This window comes from Gopherus flavomarginatus, chromosome 3 (assembly GCF_025201925.1).
Source record: "Gopherus flavomarginatus isolate rGopFla2 chromosome 3, rGopFla2.mat.asm, whole genome shotgun sequence".
NCBI lineage: Eukaryota > Metazoa > Chordata > Testudines > Testudinidae > Gopherus > Gopherus flavomarginatus.
This window is the reverse complement of record NC_066619.1, coordinates 181,818,393-181,840,558: the sequence shown is the minus strand read 5'-3', so window position 1 is coordinate 181,840,558 and position 22,166 is coordinate 181,818,393. Positions and strand designations below refer to the sequence as shown.

The window sequence follows — 22,166 nt, the reverse complement described above, 5'->3', positions numbered from 1 at the left end:
TCCATCTGATGGGTCACTGGGTCGAGGTGAGTTACTGGAGACTGGTGAGGTAGAAGAATAGTGTGTCTGGGGCTTTACTTGGGTTGTAGGTGGGGTTTTTGGCTGCCCTCGGTTGTAGGGTTTATGGTCGGTGTGCCCCCTGGGGTATTCGTTCCCCTTGACCGTAGCTTTCTTGCTTTCTGCCACTTCCATCCATCTGGCTCCAATCTCCCCTGCCTCGGTGAGATTTTTGGGTTTTCCATCTTGTATGTACCGTGTTATGTCCTTAGGAACACCATCCAAGAACTGCTCCATTTGTATGAGGAGGTGCAGTTCTTCCAAGGTTTTAACATTGTGTCCTGATATCCAGGCCTCATAATTTTTCCCAACGTAGTAGGCGTGTTTGGGAAATGACACATCTGGTTTCCACTTTTGGGTTCTGAAACGCCGACGGGCATGATCCGGGGTTATCCCCATTCTGTATCTGGCCTTGGTTTGAAAAAGTTTATAGTCATTCATGTTCTCCTTAGGCATTTCAGCTGCCACCTCTGCTAACGGTCCACTGAGCTGTGGCCTCAATTCTACCATGTACTGGTCTTCAGGGATGCTGTACCGAAGACAGGCTCTTTCAAAATTTTCCAAGAAGGCCTCGGTGTCATCACCTGCCTTGTAGGTGGGAAATTTCCTGTGCTGTGGAACAATAATTGGCGAAGGGTTGTTAGGATTGGCTGCAGCAGGTTGCTTAGCCTTTTCTAATTCCATGGCCTGTCGGTGGGTCTCCCTCTGTTTTTCCAACTCTCGTTGGTGGGCTGCATTGTTGGCTTCTTCTTGTTTTTGTAGCCTTTCCATCTCTTGTTTGTGAGTTGCCTCATCTCTGGCCATTTGTGTTTTTAGCAGTTCTATCTGTTTTTCCATTGCTTCCAGCTGTACTGCTTCTGGTTTTCGTGACATCCTGTTTTCTTGTGTTGGGGTGCCCTCCGGTGTTTGTTGTCTGAACTGCAGGTTCTCTGTTGCCTCCTGGGGTCTGCCTAACAACAGTGTCTTTTTCCCTTTCTTCCTCTAGCTAATTTTTTCAATGTAAAGTAAACCAGAAAAACCACTTTATTTGCATGTGTATAGTGCTGGTATCTGCCTCCTAATGGGAGTGCTATTGTGTGACAAAAGACCTTTAATAGTCTCTTAATGGTTTCTTGCTTAATATGCAAGCCACAACTGCCAGAGAGAGCAGAGAAAAAAAAATGTATCTCTGGTTCCTTTTAAAACCAAACCCTCTCAGCTAAAAAGCCCCTAGCAGAGAAAAGAAAAATATAATATTCCTACTGGCTTCTGGATTCTATCTATCTATCCCACCACTGCCACCATATCATAAACCTAGTCCCAGATTTGGACCTTAGCGTCCAAAATATGGGGGTTAGCATGAAAACCTCCAAGCTTAGTTACCAGCTTGGACCTGGTAAAGCTGCCACCACCCAAAAAATTAGAGTGTTTTGGGGCACTCTGGTCCCCCCAAAAACCTTCCCTGGGGATCCCAAGACCCAAATCCCTTGAGTCTTACAACAAAGGGAAATAAACCTTTTCCCTTCCCCCCTCCAGGTGTTCCTGTAGAGAGACACAGAAGCAAGCTCCGTGAATCTAAACAGAGGGACTCCACCCTCCCCGTTCCCAGTCCTGGAAAACAGAATTACTTCCCTCTTCACCCAGAGGGAATGCAAAGTCAGGCTAGTAAATCTAACGCACACAGATTTCCCCCTGACTTCTTCCTCCCACCAATTCCCTGGTGAGCACAGACTCAATTCCCTGGAGTTCCCCACTAAAGAAAAACTCCAACAGGTCTTAAAAGAAAGCTTTATATAAAAAGAAAGAAAAAATACATAAAAATGGTCTCTCTGTATTAAGGTGACAAATACAGGGTCAATTGCTTAAAAGAAATATGAATAAACAGCCTTATTCAAAAAGAATACAATTCAAAGCACTCCAGCAACTATAGACATGTAAATACAAAAGAAAAAAACAATAACCCCTCTTGTTTTTATGATCTCTGTACTCACAACTTGGAAACAGAAGATTAGAAAGCAGGAAATAGAAATCCCCTCATAGCCGAGAGAGAGTCAGTTAGAAGACCAAGAACAAAGGACTCACACACAAACTTCCCTCCACCCAGAGTTGAAAAAATCCTGTTTCCTGATTGATCCTCTGGTCAGGTGCTTCAGATACTTATTTCCAGGTGAAAGAGACGTTAACCCTTAGCTATCTGTTTATGACACCTGGGTTCTGCTTCTTAACAAACAAATTTGAAACAAGTACTTTTGAAGTGGTTCTGGGCAAAAAGAACCCTATGGAAGCAAAAAATATTGTTTTTAGTAAACCAGATATAACTTATTAGCATTGATGCTGCCAATGGAAGTTGAAAAGTAAAAGCTTTCACATTTGCTATTTTGATACTATAAGTAGAGGGAAAACAATCCTTTTTCCCTCTGACGAGTACTTTTATAAGCCATGTGCAGGAATAAAAGCCATGTAGAAGATAATTTACAGAATCGTTGTATAGAGTCACAGCCTGAAAACTATGGAAATTTTTCTCAATAACAAGGGGAAATATATCCTACATTATCAATGCAAAAGACCTGTACACTCATCAGACATATCCCTCTTATCAACAGAGAATTTTCCTACTTCTTGCAATGGTCCTTATGAAAGTGTACTGCTGGGGTTGGGGGGGAGAAGGAAGGCTGGCAGGGTGTTCTGTTTAGTCTGTTTTGGCTTTTTTTCAATGAACAGATTAGTTGAGTGTATTCCTAACAGGTATGAAAGAAGACAAGACATTTTCTTTAAAAACTGACGTTACACATGACTAATCTAACCACTATCTTGCTATCAGTTAAGTGCTCCCATGAAATCTTAGTCCTTAGGAGCAATTTCAAGAGATTATTCTGGGTACTGGATGGATAGTCCTCCTTTTATCTATAACTAGTAATGTGCAACCTTGAATATATTTTTTTTAAACTGAACTCCAACAAACTTCCAAGTACAATGCCCTACAGATGGAATATTTGGCTAGGTTAAATTTTATGGGCATCTAAAAAGAAATACAAGATGTGACTTATATATAGGTACAGGAAAGTGTAGAATATCTGCTGGGAATGAGCAAAGAGATACAATGTCCCAACAGGACAAGCTTAATTTACTTCACTGGGAGAATGTAAGTCTGCTGAATTTGGGAGTCTTTGCTCCTGGCTCAGCCAGGGGCCCCAGGGCTTCTAAGCTTTTGACATTTTGAATTTTTTTCAGAATTTCATTTAAACTCTTGGAAATGAAACATTTTTATTTTTTTTTTCAAAATTAATTTTTTTGGGGAATTTCCCTTTGTAGGAAATTTCTACTTTTAGTTCCAAAATGGACCATTTTTATTTTTTTATTTATTTAAATTTCAGAATCCCCACAGAAGGGAAATGCTAAGTTTTGACCAGTCAGTCTTCTCCTTCCAAAGTGCTGACTAAGGTAGTGACAATTTCTGGATGCTCTGGTGGGTCAAAGGGTTTTAAGCTCAGAACTTATCCTCACTGTGTTCATAGTGACCCAATTTCTGTGTCCACCTCTTAAATTTGCATGTCTTCTTACAGCACACATCTTAGGAATTTTAATTTTGATTCATGAAATAAGATGGTGGGTGGACAAGACATAATCTAGAGCCTTCCACACAAAACATTGATATCAGGGTAATGGACTATCATAGATTCATAGAATATCAGGGTTGGAAGGGACCTCAGGAGGTCATCTAGTCCAACCCCTTGCTCAAAGCAGGACCAATCCCCAACTAAATCATCCCAGCCAGGGCAGTCAAGCCTGACCTTAAAAACCTCTAAGAAAGGAGATTACACCCCACCTCCCCAGGTAACCCATTCCAGTGCTTCACCACCCTCCTAGTGAAAAAGTTTTTCCTACTATCCAACCTAAACCTCTCCCACTGCAACTTGAGACCATTACTCCTTGTTCTGTCATCAAGTACCACTAAGAACAGTCTAGATCCATACTTTTTGGAATTCCCTTTCAGATAGCTGAAAGCAGCTATGAAATCCCTCCGATTCTTCTCCTCTGCAGACTAAACAATCCCACTCAGTTCCCTCAGCCTCTCCTAATAAGTCATATGCTCCAGCCCGCTAATAATTTTGTTGCCCTCCGCTGGACTCTTTCCAATTTTTCCACATCCTTCTTGTAGTGTGGGGTCCAAAACTGGACACAGTACTCCAGATGATGTCTCACCAATGTCAAATAGAGGGGAATGATCACATCCTCGATCGGCTGGCAATGCCCCTACTTATACAGCCCAAAATGCCATTAGCCTTCTTGGCAACAAGGGCACACTGTTGACTCATATCCAGCTTCTCGTCCACTGTAATCCCTAGGTCCTTTTCTGCAGAACTGCTGCCTAGCCATTCGGTCCCTAGTCTGTAGCAGTGCATGGGATTTTTCTGTCCTAAGTGCAGGACTCTGCACTTGTCCTTGTTGAACCTCATCAGATTTATTTTGGCCCAATCCTCTAATTTGTCCTCTAATTTGACTATCTGGGTAAGAATAGCCAAATCTCCCTTAGAAACAGAGATGCAGTATACATTCCTGGACAGAAATTAAAAGTGGAATTTTAAATGACTTAAGTGTCCAACTCCCCTTGAACATCTACCTAAAAGAGAATAACATCCAGAAGAACCAGCCAGTTTAATAGCAGAAGGAACCTTATGTTTAACCCCCAAGCAAGTCCACAGCCATCAGTTTATCCAAGAAGCTCTAATAGTCACAGGTTTTTAGACCTACTTGCTAGAAAAGTGGCATTGCAGACCTTGGTCTGACACTCTTAACTTTCTCTGTGTACCTTGGGTTCTGCAATGGCGGCAAATTATAGGACTGACAAGGCAAGAAGGAGAGAGATGCCCATCAGTGGGTTATAGCAGACTGTCAGCTCTTGTAAACACATGCACGCCTCCCGATCTTTGGAATGTCATTCAATTTCTATAGTACAGCTTTATGCGATATGTTCTGGATTATCAGTGATGGCATGATTAGATGGTTGTGCTAGTTAATAATTTATTTCCACTCACCTCAATTAGAGGTCAGTTCCTGGCAATACAGATCAAACTTCAAACGTTAAAATGTTGTGTAGTCTATTTTCTGCACTTTAAAACCAATACAGATTGGCGAGGAGGCCTCATCCGGAAGCCTCGAATTCAATCAGGTAGGACTCCATGCTACACAATGTCATGTAATGAGCAATACTAAGGGACAGATTTTTCAATAGTATCCTCAAAAACTGAAGACATGGTTTTCACATGCAAAAACTGTCGTGTCAAAAATTGCACAGGCAACCTCTTAGATGAGAAAAAAGGCATGCGAAACAAAAGCATGCACAACACCTCAGCCATGGGGAAAAAATGACTACAGGCATAATCAGAAAGGCCAGGTCAAGGACTCTTTTGGGAGAAAACAAACAAATGAAAAACAGCTTTTATTACAAGAGCCATAGTAGAAAAGATTTTAAGATGAATAAAGCTGGTATAATTTTTACCTGTGAGAAAATCAAGATCAGATTTTACTGTATGAATATTCTTGAACTGCACAGGTAAATTGTGAGGGTGGAAAAGTACAGAATGTTCTATCATTAAAAGATCACTAGTCCTCAGAGCAACAGTGAATGTCTATGGGGAGATGTTGGAGGGGGGCAGAAGGGTCCCATACTCCTCCCCAAATGCTGGGGGGCAAGGAACCAGCAACCGCTGGAGCCAGAAGGGAAGAGGCAGGGCCAGAGCCTCTCCTCTTTTGGCCACGCTGCCCAGTGCAGTGCAGTGGCTGCACTCTCCCAGGCAGCCTCCAGCCACGCTGCCTGGGAGGGGACACTGCCTGCTGCAGCGCAGCAGGACAGAGCCCTGCCAGGTAACGTGGAATGGGGAGAGGATGGGATGGAGAGACCGTGGGGGCCCCAGGCTCAGGGTGGGTTGGAGTCACGTGAGGGGGGCACGTGCCTCCCCTTTAGCTGGTGCTCCGCCCCTTTGTGTCCCTCCCACTTGTCACTGAACATCACAAATACAGGTCCTATGAAAGATCTTCTCATTTATCTGCCAGATCTTCAGAGGCAGTTAAAGCAGCATCCTTGGGATTCAGATCCCCAGGAAGAGAGGTCAGCATAGAGAAATGAGGTAGAGCCAAAGCAACGAGTTGTAATGGAGAATACAGAATACAGATAACTGCCCCCATGGCAAGGTGGACTTGAGCTGGCTAGTCAGCCTGACCTGGGAGAAAGACCAAAGACCCATGAATGAAAGAAAGACAACAGCCAAGCTGTGGGATGAGCGTGTGGAGGAAGATTTACCCAAGAGTGGGAGCTGTTGGGTGGAAGAGATTATCTGGGTATCACAGAAGGTTTGGTTAATCCAGGACTCCTTTTAATTAGCACCTGCAAGCCCTCTAAACACAGAAGTAATTTTCTTTAAATGTTTGGAGGAATTGTGGGAATAAACTGGATGGAGAAACTCTTCCTGGCCCACCACTATTCAGAGTCTTTTTGTCAGTAGGAATAGTTTAAGGTGGTACTTTACAGAGTGAGCGGTGATTAATAATAATGAGGCAGTAATAATGTATTTAAGCAAAAACTGAACAATGGCATGATCTTTATCACGCTCAGCTCAGTATTTCCTGAAATAGATTTTTTCCAGTGGCTACTTGGGAAAGAGGAGAAGTTTTGAAAGGGGACAGAGGCAAATTCGGTAGGGTAGCCCTCGAGCAATTCAGTCAAGTGCTCAGTGATGTGAGTTGAGCAGGCTTTTGCCAAAGTGAAATCCCGTTAGATGTAGCTCAAGTTACCTCGTGTGATATCAATATTTAGGTCCTCCAAAGATACCAGCAAGTCCTTATAGAAAGAAAAGGAAAAGAAGAACCTGATAGATACCTCTGATGTGAAAAAAATAAGTATTAAAACCTTTTAAAAGCATAGGCGGCCACCTTTATCCAGCACAAAGGAGCACTAAAAGGCAAAATAAACATTTTGTTTTGTTTTGTTTTAGCTTCACAGTTCACTTCCCTGAGAGACTGGGACACTGTGAAATCAGCGAGCAGCTTTTCACAAACAAAGCAGGGTAAAACCAAGAGGTAAATTGCCTCTCCCAGAATGTTCTGAAGAAATGCTAATAGTATGCCTATTTGCTGGACTTCATATGCTTCCAAATAATGTAAACTAAAGGTCTCTTTCCACTGTTTCCATAGAACATTTTCAATTTTCCTTGTTGCTGACAATAGAGGAGCATAGGCAGCTAATATTCTACAGCTGTAAGGTGTTATGAGTGCTAGGTATTATGCTGGACTTGAATTTAAGGTTGCAGAAGAAGCATTGCACAGGCTTTCTATTTTATTGGATTGAATTGAAAAAATACATTATTCAGAAGTTGCATGGGGCCAGTGGCAATACGCTCACCTATAAAAACCATGAAGAAAATAAAGTTAATAATTTATGAACTGTCAATAAACTGCTGTGAACTATAATCGGACACGAAGCATCTATAAACTTAACCTATTGCATCTAGTATATATGGAGATTGATAATTTTGGAGGTCAAAGGAAAATCCCAGTATAATAAAAAAGATGATTAGTATATCTGCTTGCAAAAGAAGAGTAATTGATCACTGAGGGCTTGATTATGTCTTGTAGACACAGCACATAGTAAGTTTCTAACCCCAGTGCTCCAGGCAGCACAACAGAGCCAACATGAGAGAAAGTGATCCCCATCTGCTAAAATCCAGTAGATTACTTCCCTCCTCACCCCCACCCACCCCCAAGCAAACAGGACAGGCAGAGAAGGAATTGTCACTCGCCAAGTCACATTTCCTTTCCACGGCTGCACACTGCACCTTACTCAGGGCGAGACGTAGTCTTAATTTTGCCCTTAATGCAAAAGGGATGCAGTGCTCAGTGCTGGAAATGATGTTTAATGTCTGATATTTGAACCATCAAAACGATCTTTTATTTTTCTACCAAATAAAATTGCCTGCTTTTTTTGTGTGTGCAAAGTTTGCCTTTTGCAAATTTGTTTTGGAATTTTTCCATAAGCGCTACATAACGTTAACCTGCATTTAGACATTACTATAGAGACTTAGAAGTTGTTGTTAAGGTGCCCCCCCCCAGCCCTTATATAGAGGATTGTGCAATTTTGCTCCATACTTTGTATTTCTTTTACTCAGAGAGTTTCACATTTTATTTTTTAGGGTAGAAGAAAGGACATGTTAGTTGTGCTACTTTATTTCGCTTTTCTTGTATGTTAGCTAATAAATACCATTGAAACTGGCTGGAGTGAAAAGTCATTCTACATTATCCGATATAACAGTCCAAAGAATTATCTTAATTGATTATGAAGTTACACTTTTAATTAAAACTTACCTTCTGTCTTGCAATCTGCGAAGGTAGAGAAGCTTGAACTATTGCAATGACATCTGGCATTGTTATAATTCTATGTGTAGGGAGCAATCACTCAATTATACAGTGTATCAGCCAAAGTCCAATCTAGCAAGTCCTGGAGCTAACACTCAGTCAGCTAGCACTGTTTACGTGAGCAGTAGAGTAACTTCAGTGAATTGCCACTTTTCACCACCATTGTAATGTCACATGTAACCTGAACACAGTAACTATTATAGCTTTTAAGACAGAGTATTCAAGCATTTCACAGTTTGACAAGGTGGGGAAAAAAGACAGGTCACTTGAATATTCAGTAACTTGACCCTGAAGAGATCATATGATGAGCTGAGCTTTAGCCGGCCACATCATCCTGTGAAGATAAGACAGATCATAAATTCCCTTTTTAAAGCTGAGCTGCATCTCAAGTTGACTAGAAGCTGCCTCAAGGAAACTCCTGCTTCAGTCAGAAAAATGGCACTTGATGGCAACTGGAAGGTAGCCAGAAGTGAAAACTATGAAAAGTTCATGGAACAGATGGGTAAGCTTTACTTTTCCAGTGCCTCATTTTTATCTAAGCGCAATCACTGAATGCTAGTGCTGCCCTTGGTCCTCCTCCTGTTAGATCATTCTCTCTTAATATTCAGGTTTTAGACTAATTTCTAGAGAACCTATTTATTTTCTATAGCCTGCATTTGGTTCCATGCCCATTAAATTCTATAGCACTTTTCCATAAAGTTCAGAAAGAGAGCAAGGTAGATTACTGCAGAAATATTCATTGAAATGTAAAGTTCTTCAGGCAACATGCCGACTGGTAGAGTTTTAATTAGGTGCATAAAACTGGGCACTCCATCTTAGAAGCTGCTTTTGAGAATGTCCCCTATTATGCCTGATGGGCTTCAATGTCTAGAAGGGTGAGGGGAAATTTTCATGTGCAGTTTTAGAAATAGGGAAGACAATATACAGCTAAGCAATCATTTATGTCTTGTGATATTTAATTAATTTCTGATTAGTTTAATTGCTCGGGGCGGGGGAGAGAGAGAGTGAGAATTTCCTGCTCTTTTGGCCACAGGACTAAATCATCAATGGGAAAAATCACATTGAAATGAGTTGGGTTCAGTCAAAGTGCACCCACAAACACAAGGCATCATACTGAAAGGTTAGGAACCTGGAACTAAAACAGAAAAAGAAAAACAGAGATTAAGTTCTGCACACAAGATCAGTCCAACAAAGGAGCTGATTCTCACTGCCTTGCACCCTGTGTAGTCATTTAAACCTGTGCAAAGTGGGTTGGAAATGGAATCATTCTCTTTGGCAGTGTCTTGCACCAACTTTGCACAGGTGAAAATGGCTACATAAAGTGAAAGATGATGGTGAAGAACCTGGACCAGAGAGCTCCAGTAAGGCCCATAATTTATTAAATTCACTTGCCCAAAAAAGGTCATTGGAAAATATACAAATCTGATGTTGCAATATAAGTTGCTTGATGTCCAATTGTTTTTCTAGGTGTTAATGTAATGAAGAGAAAGCTAGGAGCCCATGACAACCTGAAAATCACTATTCAGCAGGAAGGAAACAAATTCACTGTCAAGGAATCAAGTACTTTCCGCAGCATTGAAATAATATTCATGCTGGGAGTCAATTTTGAATACAGCCTGGCTGATGGAACTGAGCTCAGTGTAAGAAATCCACTTTTATATGAGAAGCCTGTATTTAATAAAGTTATCACTGGGATGTTTTATTCATCTTTCTGATTTTATTTTAAATTTGACTCTGTCTAGGGAACATGAACCCATGTAGCAGAGAGCAGAATCTGTCTCTTCAGGCATAAGGCCAGAGCAATGAAACATTTATTCATTTGCTCTATGTAAAAATCAAATCCCTCACAATGAACAAGGATAGCAATGTGGTGTGAGCTAACAGGAGTGTATTACACGTGCTCTTTAGCAGCTGCATTGGTTTCATGTTTGCTTGAGCAATGTCCAAGTGTTGACATTACGGTAGGAAATTCAATGTGGCATAGGACTGGCTACCTGCGAGACAATCTCCTGCCACGTGAACCACGATGGCAGCTGAAATCAGTTAGAGGGCTTGACTAAAAAGGCTCTAGGTGAAATGCTGGTACCACTGAAGTCAAGGAGAGTTTTGTCATTGACTCTAATTGAGCCAGGATTTCATCCCCTAGCTTTAAACACGATAGGGTTGTAGGCAGAGCCTTCTTACAAGGTCCCTAATTCTGCAATTCATTGCCTGAGCTGGTCTGGTGAAGCCAGGGTCTTTTGGCTCTTTGAGTGCAATGAAACACCCACTGTCTCTCTCACACATTTGTCTGAGAAGTAGGAAGGGTCAGAGTCCATAGCAGGGTGTGATAGAGAATGAAATGGAATTGGTTATTTGTGAGGCACCATTCTTTCTATGTTAGAGAAAGAGGTAGGTTAATGTATTCATTTAATTATGTGTACGGTCCCTGAGCTCTGAAGGAGAATTGTATTCACCCAATAAATATTATATTATTTATTATTATTATTTGTATTACTGTAGCAGCTAGAAGCCTTAGTCCTGGACCAAGGCCCCATTGTGCTAGAGGCTATACAAACACAGAACAAAAAGATGTCCCCTGCCCCAAGAGGTTTACGTTCTAACTATAATACAAGAGACAAAAGATGGATACAGAGAGGTCGGGGGGGGAGGGAAAGGAAACAATGAGACAATATTGATCTGCATGATAGGTAGTGGTCTGAGCAGACTAGCAGCCTAACCGTTGTCAAGCTTTATCTATGCCATCATGGCAAAACAATTTTGAGCAGGAATTTGAAGGTGGATAATGGAGCAGCTTTGTGGTGGTTTATGTAGCGCAAGTCCCAAGCATGTGGGACAGCCTGGGAGAAAGAAGGCAAGTGTTTGTCTGGAAATTTAACAAGTGGGCAGGGGAGGCTGGCATCACGGGCTGATCAGAGGTGAGCACAGACTGCTCAGTACTGAATAAGAGATGATATATAGAGTGGATATTGCCTATGAAGGGCCTTGAAAGTGAAGATAAGCAGCAATATTTGATATAAATGAGAAGGGGGAGTCAGTGGAGGGATGCAAAGAGAGGGGTGACATGGTCAAAGCGACAGACTAAAAGAATGCTCATATATATGTGTGTATGTATGTGTTTATAAACTTTGTATATATAATCAAAACTAGAAGTGCTTTGGTTGTTGTGGAGGGGGTAAAACTCCTTTACTGCACCTGCCATTTTGCAAAATCCTAAGAATGCATATACAAGATCAACATTGTCATTAATTCCTTTGATTTTTTTATTTTTACACTGTAGGGTACTTGGAACTTGGAAGGAAATAAGCTTGTGGGAAAATTCAACCGGAAAGATAACGGGAAAGAGCTCCAGGCATTCAGAGAAATCGTAGGAGATGAATTAATTCAGGTGAGTTAAGTCATTTTTTTCCTTTATTCACAGCATCAAAAGATAAAGAACTGAGCTGCATGAAACTGAGAAGTATCAACTTATTTTTTTAATCCAATTTTTATTCAAAATTTGAAATTTTGAAATTCAAAAAACCATTGAATTTCAAATATTGAACTTTTTTGACTTACTCTAATCTTTCTATTTTCCTACCCACTTGCACTCATTTAAATTATCTGAGTGCAACATGAGCTAACGCTAAAGGAGCCCACTGCTGAGTCCATGCTCATTCTTACCAAAGGTCCTGAGTCTGTTAGTTTCTAATAAGGCCATTCTCACATTAGAATCTGCGTTCCTCACAACCGGTAATGAATATGTCTTCACATGCTCCTGTGAGATAGAAAAGGCATATTATCCCCATATTTAAGAGATAGGGAGTTGAGGCACTGTTATATTAAATGACATCCCAAATCACACAAGATCCCTATGGCAGAGCTTCACACTGAAATCTGATATCTTGAGATCCACTCCTGTGTCATATCCACAAAACTTCTATCTTCCCTTAATGAGCCAGCCTTAATCTTCAAGCCTAGATTATGGGCTTGTACACACTTGAAATGCTATAGTGGCACAGCTGCAGTGCTGAAGCTGTGCCACTGTACCTACCCCAGCAGGATGGGCAGGGGCGGTGAGTTATATGGGTCTCTGGTGCCCATGCTCCAGCAAATTCAGGGCCCGGGGGGCCAGCTCCACCAATGTTTGGGGCGGGTACCTTCCCTGGCCCTGCTTGCCACTCTGGGCCTTCCCCTGAAGTGTCCCTGCCTGCACCCTGGGCAGCGGCCCTGCCGCTCTGCGCTGTGCTCCCTCGCCGGACATGCCAGCTACAAAAGGGAGCGGCACAGGCAGCAGGCTGAGGTGGCAGCACAGCCACCGCCTGCAGAGGGAGGAGGCACACACACGATGGCAGCCCTCCCCTTCCCCCCAGCACCCCTCACAGGGAAGGCAAGGGGGCTTCCTGGACCTGAGAGGGGCTCGGCCCCTAGGAGCATGTGCAGTGACAGTGCTGGGTGAGTGTGCTGCCGTGGGGGAGAGGCCTGGGGGGACTGTGAAGTCCTCCTCTCTGGCCCCAGCCCTGGGACAGCCTGCCTGCACCCCAAGCTCCTCATTCCAGGCGCTGCCCCATCCCAGACTCCTCATCCCCCCACCCGCACTCCAACCCTCTGCCTTAGCCCTGAGCCCCACCCACACCCCAAACCCCAGAGCCCTCACCCCCAGCCAGAGCCCTCACCCCCCCACATTGTGCAATATAGGGAAACTGTTGAACCTTTCTAGTCCATTTAAACATTATTTTAAAATATATATATCAGCTTACAAGGCAGGTGTGTTGGCGGAGGGGGAGGACTTGGACCAGTTCAGGCACCACCAAATATTATACAAACCTGCCGTCACTGAGGAGGGTTTATCCCATCAGTGTGGGTAATCTACCTCTCTGAGGGTTTGTCTACATTACCCACTGGATCGATGGGCAGCGATCGATCCAGCAGGGGTCAATTTATAGTGTCTAGTCTAGATGCAAAAAATTGACTGCCGAGCGCTCTCCCATCGACTCTGGTACTCCACCAGAGTGAGAGGCACAGGCAGAGTTGACAGGGGAGCATCAGTTGTTGACTTACTACAGTGAAGACACCGCAGTAAGTAGGTCTAAGTACATCAACTTCAGCTACGTTATTCACATAGCTGAAGTTGCGTAACTTAGATCGATCCCCTAGTGTAGACCACACCTTAAAGGCAGTAGCTAGGTTGATGGAAGAATTCTTCTGCCGATCTAGCACTGTCTATGCTGAGAGTTAAATTAGTTTACTTGTGTTGCTCAGGGCTGTGGATCTTTCACACCCCTGAGCAACATAGCTGGGGTAAGTTAACTTTTTAGTGTAGATCAAGCCTAAGTAAGGGAGTGCAGGTCTAGGTCCACAGTCTTGAACTATAGTCTTCCTCTTTGATTTTGATTGAACTACTCATATGAGTACGGGTTACTTATTAGTGGTAGCTGGACTGAGCCCTTAGGTTGTAAACCTGTGATGGATAATAAAGACTCTCTTGATGGGAACTGTAAAATAAATCTCAAAGGAAATAGTCAGTGATGAAAGCCTTTTCTTTTTCATTAATCTCTTTCAGACTTACATATATGAAGGAGTTGAAGCCAAGAGAATCTTTAAAAGGGTTTAAACCTCAAGCCCAGAAAGAAATCTGATGGTAGAAGAATCATGTTGTATATGGCAACTGTTTCCTTTTCCCAACAAGCACCAAGTTACTGATTGATCAGTCTTGATTTAAACACAGGCCAACATTTTGCATTTCCAGTCCTGCCAATATTACATATTTGTATTATATATCAATAACTGTTTTGATATATGGCATTGTTAAGGGCTGTGAAAACTATTTACATTTTGTAAATGAAAATAAATATTGTTTCTGCACTGATTTTTCAAGTGGCAGTTTGCTTTTATCACCATAAAAGGTGTTTGTTGTTGTAATGTTTCTCCATGTACTGTATATTGAATCACATTGGCTGTATATTTTAAACAAACAAAAAAAAATAACCTCCCCCTCAAAAAAACAAATCCCCAAAATCCTGCAGCCCTTCCATGTACATAACTCCTGGAAGTTTGTGTGTCTGTAGCTGTAAAGACTACGACTCTGATAATATAGTTCATCTCCAAGAAAGATCAATCCAACTCCTGCTGATGTCAATGGGAGTTAGATCAGGGCCTTACTGTACATTTACTGGTTTGTTTTTTCAATGAAGGTGTGCAATAACAAAGGATCTCTAGGACAGAAAATCCAATTGTCAATTTTAAATTAATAGAGATATATGTGGCCCGTGCCCTTATCTCATTTCTTTTCTAATATTTTTACTGTAACATTTTGGAGCAGGTTGTAGATACCATAGCTGTAATCTAATCTAACTACCTATTATTTTATGTGATCTGTGTATTGAGCCAATTCAGAAGAAATTTGGCCTTCTGTGTTTTTCCTTTTATATTCACTAGCTCACTAGCCTTTTTCATAGTAATTTTTTCCAATGGGATTGTCATGAAAGTTTGCTAAATAAGATAAGAGAGTACAACCGAAGTCTCTTATAAACTTACAGCACAGGAAATGGAGATACATTCAGTGATATTAACAAACTTAGAGAACTGGTAGGTAAGATCCTATGGGAAGAAAAGGTAAGGGAAAAAGTAGCCCAGGAGAGGTGGCAGTTTCTCAAAGAGGTAATATTAAAGCCACAACAGTAAACTATCTTGATACAAAAGAAAAATAGGAAGAATTGTGAGAGCTGTTTAGTGACCTGAAAAACCAAAAAGGAATGCAAAAAGTGGAAACATGGACAAATTGCTAAGGATAAATACAAAAGAGTAGCATATAAACATAGGGACAAAATCAGAAAAGCTAAGGCATTAAGGCCTCACCTGGAGTAGTGCATCCAGACAAAGAAAGAGAGGCCAGAGGAGAGCAACAAAAATGATAAAAGGTTTTAAAAATTGGACCTACAAAGAAAGGTTAAAAAAAACTGGACATGTTAATTTAATTTTAAGAAAAGAAGACTGAGGGGGGCCTAGAAGTTTTCAAATATGGTAAAGGCGGTTATAAAGAGAATGGCAATCAATTATTCTCTGTGTCCACCGAAGCTAGGATAAGAAGTAATAGGGCTTAATCTGCGGCAAGAGAGATTTAGGTTGGATATTAGGAAAAACTTTCTAACTATAAGGCTTGTTAAGCACTGGAATAGGCTTCCAGGAGAGGTTGTGGAATCCCCATCATTGGAGGTTTTTAAGAACAGGCTGGACAAACACCTGCTAGGCTGGTCTAGTTTGCTTGGTCCTGCCTCAGCGCAGGGGGTCGGACTAGATGACCTCTCAAGGTCCCTTCCAACCCTCCATTTCTGTGATTCTATTACATGCATGCCAAATATTGCAGTGGCAAGTATGGAGGAGGTGGCCAAATATCTCATTTTTCAAAAGAGATTCATATTTATTGGTCCTGATATTTGGAAACACTTGCACCTGAATATGATTATTATTTGAACTGACTTTCTATTTCCTCATTGCAGGACTGGAGTCCCTTTGTTTACCTTATATTGACTTCTGGAGGAAAGGGGTGGGGTGGGGCTAGGGGATAAGACACAATGGTCCCCACTGCAAAACCTAGAAGCTAGCTCTATGTTCTGCTGCAGAAGAACTCAGTGAAGAGAGGCTGTCCCCATTCAGGAAATGCTGGAACCTAGAGTCTGGGAGAGCAGCCATACCAGACTGGCTCCCTAAAGAATCAGGACGGGGAAACATGTCCACCGGTTGATCCCTAGGGAAGTTTATATCCTAGCAAAAGTCAACTCTTTCTTCCTCGGGGCTGTCTAGGAAACAGATATCCAAGGAGCCCTGGGAAACTGACGCACCAGAAATCATCTTCCTTACCCTCCAAGAGCCCTAAGGAACTAGATCTGACTGAAGACAATCTTTGCATTCCTCAGCCTGAGGCCAATGGAGGGGAGAGCTGGGATATGTCCTCTCCTCCAGCAGGACTTGGAGGAAAGGGATTGAGGTTTCTGCTGGCCAGGCTGTAAAGCTAGTTGTACTGCTTAACTCTTCTAGCTCAGGTCTGTCAGCATTTCCTGCAGCAGCAGATGTGGAATGGCTGGTTAAGTGCTCAAAGAATATTAATATGGATAAATAGGGCAACCATCTGCAATGTTTATGGATTCTTAGATTTTAAGGCCAGAAGATGCCTAGAGAGGATGTTAGATGGGGTGGGATCTGAGTTGCTACAGAGAATTCTTTCCTGGGTGTTGGCTGGTGAGTCTTACCCACATGCTCAGGGTTTATCTGATTGCCATATTGGGGGTCGGGAAGGAATTTTCCTCCAGGGCAGATTGGTAGAGGCCCTGGAGGTTTTTCGCCTTCCTCTGCAGCATGGGGCATGGGTCACTTGCTGGAGGATTCTCTGCACTTTGAGGTCTTTAAACCACAATTTAAGGATTTCAATAATTCAGACATAGGTTAGGGGTTTGTTACAGGAGTGGGTGAGTGAGATTCTGCGGCCTGTGTTGTGCAGGAGATCAGACTAGATGACCATAATGGTCCCTTCTGACCTTAAGTCTATGAATCTAAGAGAACACTATGATCATCCAGTCTGGCCTTCTGTATAACACAGGCCATAGCATTTAACCTAGTAATTCCTGCAGTGGAGAAATTATTCTTTCCCACTATTTAAGTTAACACTACCAAGCACAGTAACTTGTGGTTGAGATAGAGCACTTCTTTCAGAAAGACATACAAAGTCCACAAAAAGGTTCCAAATCGTTATGAATTTACCATAGCCTTTGATAAGTAGTTCAGTGGTTGTCCTCTCACTGTTAAAAAGTTGCATCTAACTTCCAATTTGATTTTTTCTAATTTCAGCTTCCATCTATTGGATCTTGTTATGCCTCTGTTTGGTATATTAAAAGCCCCCTAGTGGCAGATATCTATCTTCTCGCTGTGTAGGTGTTTATATACCATGATCAAGACCCCTCTTAACTTTTTTTGCTTTAATAACACATTTATTGAAGACAATCTCTCATCTTTTCAAATCATTCTCGTAGCCCTTCTCTGAATCCTCTCAAATTTTTCTATATCTTTCTTAAAGTGTTGATACCTGAACTGGACTTCGTATTTCAGTATTTCAATCTAACCAATGCAATATACAAATGCACATGCAAATGTAAGTAAAAGAATTCCCTAAATCTGTTTGACATTCCCCTGTTTACACATTTAAAGATCGCATTAGTCTTTCTCGACTAAACATTACACCAAGAGTTCATGTTCAAAATTACATACAAAATCACTAAAGATTGTTAAGTCCCAAGCAGACTGCGAAGAGCTACAAAAGGATCTCTCAAAACTGGGTGACATGGCAAAACAATAGCAGATGAAATTTAATGTTGATAAATGCAAAGTAATTCACATTGGAAAGCATAATCCCAACTATACATATAAAATGATGGTGTCTAAATTAGCTGTTACCATTCAAGGAAGAGATCTTGGAGTCATTATGGATAGTTCTCTGAAAACATCCACTCAATGTGCAGCGGCAGTCAAAAAAGTGAACAGAATGCTGGGAATAATTAAGAAAGGGATAGATAATAGGACAGAAAATATCATGTTGCCTCTATATAAATCCAGAGTATGCCTACATCTTGAATTCAGATGTGGTAGCCTCATCTCAAAAAAGATACATTGGAATTGGAAAAGGTTCAGAAAAGGGAAACAAAAAATTATTAGGGGTATGGAACGACTTCCGTATGAGGAGAGATTAATAAAACTGGGACCCCCCAGCTTGGAAGAGAGATGGCTAAGGGGAGATATGATTGAGGTCTATAAAATCATGACTGTATGTCATAGAAAGTAGATAAGGATGTGTTGTTTACTACTTCTCATAACACAAGAACTAGGGGTCACCAAATGAAATTAATAGGCAGCAGGCTTAAAACAAATAAAAGGAAGTATTTCTTCACACAATGCACAGTCAACCTGTGGAATCTTTGCCAGAGGATGTTGTGAAGGCGAAGACCATAACAGGGTTAAAAAAAGAACAAAATAAATTCATGGAGGATATGTCCATCAATGGCTATTAGCCAGGATGGGCAGGAATGGTGTCCCTAGCCTCTGTTTGCCAGAAGCTGGGAATGAGTGACAGGGGGATCACTTGATGATTACCTGTTCTGTTCATTCCCTTTGAAGCACCTGGCATTAGCCACTGTCGGAAGACAGGATACTGGGATAGACTGGCCTTTGGTCTGACCCAGTAGGGCCATTCTTATGTTCAGATGGTCATCTACAAGGATCCCTAAGACCTTTTCAGAGTCACTGCTTTGCAAGATTAAGTCACCGATCTCATAACTCACCACTCTTTGTTTCTATTCATAGGATCTTGCATTTGTATTAAAACACACTTATCTTGTTTGTTCCCAGTTTAACAAAAGATCAAGATTTCTCTGTGTCAGTCACCTGTCTTCAACATTATCTCTCGCCTCACCAATCTTTGTGTCATGCAAACTTTAGCAGTAATGATTTTATGTTTTTTTCCCTAGATCACTAATAAAAATATAGAATTTGATTCATGCATCTCTTTAAAAAAAGCTAAAAGGTAAATTCAGACTAAACTGGCCCTGGATCCACAAACCTTTACCACTTACCATAGTAGCCACCCAGGTATGCTACTCATGCTTAAGTTGCCTGCTTCATAGCCATTCTAACCCTGCCCCACTTCCCTTGGTTCACACCATTTCCTTAGGGTTCTGGTGAACATCTTGGACTCTAGATGCATCTACTCCTTGGGTATTGTACTGGCAGCAGATGGCTAGCTAGCACTCCGACATGTATTATACTGCTTGCAGCTTCTAATCTCTAGGATCCTCCAAATCCCAAGGCTCCTCCATGAATCTTTTCCAGAAAGGATACATTTAAATAACTTATGGTGATATTAATGGCTTTGGAGCAGCTACTACATAGTAATTATTCTGGCAATTTCTTTGTTAATCTTCCTGTACTTTCTTTCTTCTGAGCATTTAAAAAATGTTCATTAAGTGAATTTTTTTGGCAGTTTCTGTAACTTCACCTACCAGAGCTATTATTTTCCACAGAGTCTAAGAGCTCCATCTACTGGTTAGATGCTATCATGAAACACTTTTAAAAATAGTTTGATTCACCAACTAATATTCCAGTTGAATGTGCCATAAAGAATAGGATACACAATCCTACATTAAGTATTAGCTAAATTTCTTTTCATATACTGACATATATAATTTATTTTAATATACTTATGTATATCAATTTATTTTATCATTTATATCTATATATCTATATAGATATACAGCCTGCCCCTTTAAGGACCTGTGAAACCCAGTGAGCAGCAAGCCCTGGCCTAAGGAGAACTCCAGCAGGCAGGTGTTGGAAAGCAGCTGATTTAGCTAGGCAGTAGCTAGTGATTGGTTCTGATTCCCAGCTGGAAGATATAAATGAGGCCCCAGCTCCCCAAGACAGAGTGGGAAAGAAAACTTTTTTGAGAAGTAACAGAGGGTTAGTCTGCAATGAGGTTAAACAAGAACTGTAAAACTTAAGCAACTAGAAAGTAAAGGACCCTGCAGTATCAGTCCAAGTCAGGACTACCACTTTTGTTACTTTTTCATATTTCTTACATTTGTGTGGCAGAGGAATAAAAGAGTCTCTGTAGAAGGCTAATACAGAGTTGGGCTTGGCTGACTGTTCTGTCATCAGACAATAACATATTTTTGGAGCTAGCATACATTATGAAGATGGCAATGTTAACTTAAATGGGACTAATCACATGAATAAAAGATGTGTAAAACTGGATACTGAATGTATGTAGAAGTAAACATTCATTCCTGGTTTAAATCTAATTACAAGGCCAAAACTGAATGTGATTGAATGCTGTACACACACTGGTGAAAGATAATGGCCTTTAAAGAAAAAAAAAAGGGGGGGGGGAGATAATTAAAGCCCTGACCCTGCAATGAGCTTCAAGTGAGTAGATTGACCCCTGTGCCTGTATGAACCCTATTAACTTCAATGGGGCTCCATGCAGGTATGAGGGTCTTCCTACCAATTTCAGGATTGGAATCCTAATCACAAAAAACATGTTGCGGAGTTGAACCTGTGATGCATGGCATACTGTCAATATCACTACTATACTGTAAAGGACAGAACTGATGAGCAGGCTTCCAACTTTTCAAGGATTCAAACAATGTTTTTGAGCCCATGAACACTCTCTTCATTGACTAAGAGAAATATTGAGTCTCATGATATGCCTTTTCCTTTCCCCTTGAATTGAGCATGCTACCTCTGCAACCCTAGACCTTTCTGGGTAAGGAAGTAGGAGAAAAGCAATAGGACTCCAACCCAGGTAGTCTACTGATCTAGAAACCCAAGGTAGGTGAGGTAATATCTTTTACTGGACAAACTGTTGTTTGTGCAAGAGACTAACTTCTAGGTTACACAGAGACCTCCTACTGATCTAGGTATCTGTACCACACCCAGCACTGTAACATAAGTATCTGCTACATGGCAGTGCAGAACATTACCACTATGCTACAGGGCCAGTTTTGACTTGTTTTGAAATGTGTTTCTGCAAGTGTTGTCACATGAAGGTGTGATTGCTAGGGACACTACTGTATTGCTACTGAATACCAGAGAAAGGAGACTGTGTATCATTGGATTTATACATAAAATCCTCAGGTAAGTGATACAGAATATGAGGTATTATTATAAATACTCACTGGAGACTATGTAAAAAATCTGTAGAGCAGTCAGACAGACATGTTTGTCAGCTGTATATTTGTGGTATCAAAATAAAACCCCAACATCCTACAGCTTCAAAAACCCACATCTCTAGTAGTTGAGCCAAATGAGACTCCCCATTAGCACAGAAAGGCATTTATGTCCTTTGTGAGCCAAGAACAACCTGATCACACACTTAAGCCAGTACATGACAATGGCAGTTCTCCCCATTTTCATAATTTCAATAGAATAAGCAACATCACTTGTTGTGCTATGAAACTTTATTTCCTTCTGGAGTGCTTTGCAGAATAAAGCAGAGAACCATAATTTCCGAACCCATTCATACAATGATTTACCTCAGGAAAGGTGTTATCCACAACTAGATTATATATGTAGATCTACAGATTAATTTTTGAGGTACACTTATGTCGATGCTTCGGTTTCTCTTTGTCTAGAACACATTCTATTTAATTAAGAAATACTTAAGTGGAATTTTATTAAGGCCATGTCTACACTTACAAGCTTACAGTGGGACATCTGTCCGAGAGCTCATGTAGCCGAGTTATGTGGACAGGAGAGCTCTCACGCTGACATAATAAAACCAGCTCAATGAGTGACAGCGCTGTGCATGTGAGCATTTATGCCAGCAAAACTTGTCACTTGGGTGTTTTAACGACTAATTAAGCAGCTTTAGGTAGTAAGATAGCTGGAAACAGTACAAGCCACCACCTAATGTGACAAGTCACAGGGCAAGGCCTGATGAGAAGCCAGCCCTGTGGGCTCCAAAGTTCCCTGCTTGAAAAGGCAAGCTGTCTGTGTGTTAAAGGAGAAAGCCAGTGGACAGTGAGAGAAGCGCTTGTGAGCACAGCCCTGAGAAAGGACAGAGATAGAGCTCCACGGGGGACAGAAATGACTGGAGGGGCAGACTTGGAAATTGAGTGAGGAAACTGCTTGTGGGGTTGGGTTTTTTTGTTTGTTTTTCCTAGTGTGTTCAGGGAAAGAGGCTTTTGTGTACATTTCTT

At 41.4% G+C, this 22,166-nt stretch overlaps 1 protein-coding gene across 1 annotated transcript; it reads left to right on the top strand.

The window, feature by feature from the left end:
• Positions 1 to 8,880: 8,880 nt before the first annotated feature.
• Positions 8,881 to 14,038, top strand: FABP2 (fatty acid binding protein 2). The gene is made up of 4 exons (XM_050946723.1): positions 8,881 to 8,947; positions 9,913 to 10,085; positions 11,726 to 11,833; positions 13,988 to 14,038. The coding sequence occupies exons 1-4, from the start codon at positions 8,881 to 8,883 to the stop codon at positions 14,036 to 14,038; spliced, it is 399 nt and encodes a 132-aa protein (XP_050802680.1).
• The last annotated feature ends 8,128 nt before the right edge of the window (positions 14,039 to 22,166 follow it).

Bases quoted from the DNA above. Each gene is read 5' to 3' on its own strand.
- FABP2 (XM_050946723.1), top strand. From the start codon at position 8,881: ATGGCACTTGATGGCAACTGGAAGGTAGCCAGAAGTGAAAACTATGAA. The intron at 10,086-11,725 runs GTAAGAAATCCA...TTTACACTGTAG, and splicing joins CTGATGGAACTGAGCTCAGT to GGTACTTGGAACTTGGAAGG. The intron at 11,834-13,987 runs GTGAGTTAAGTC...AATCTCTTTCAG, and splicing joins TAGGAGATGAATTAATTCAG to ACTTACATATATGAAGGAGT.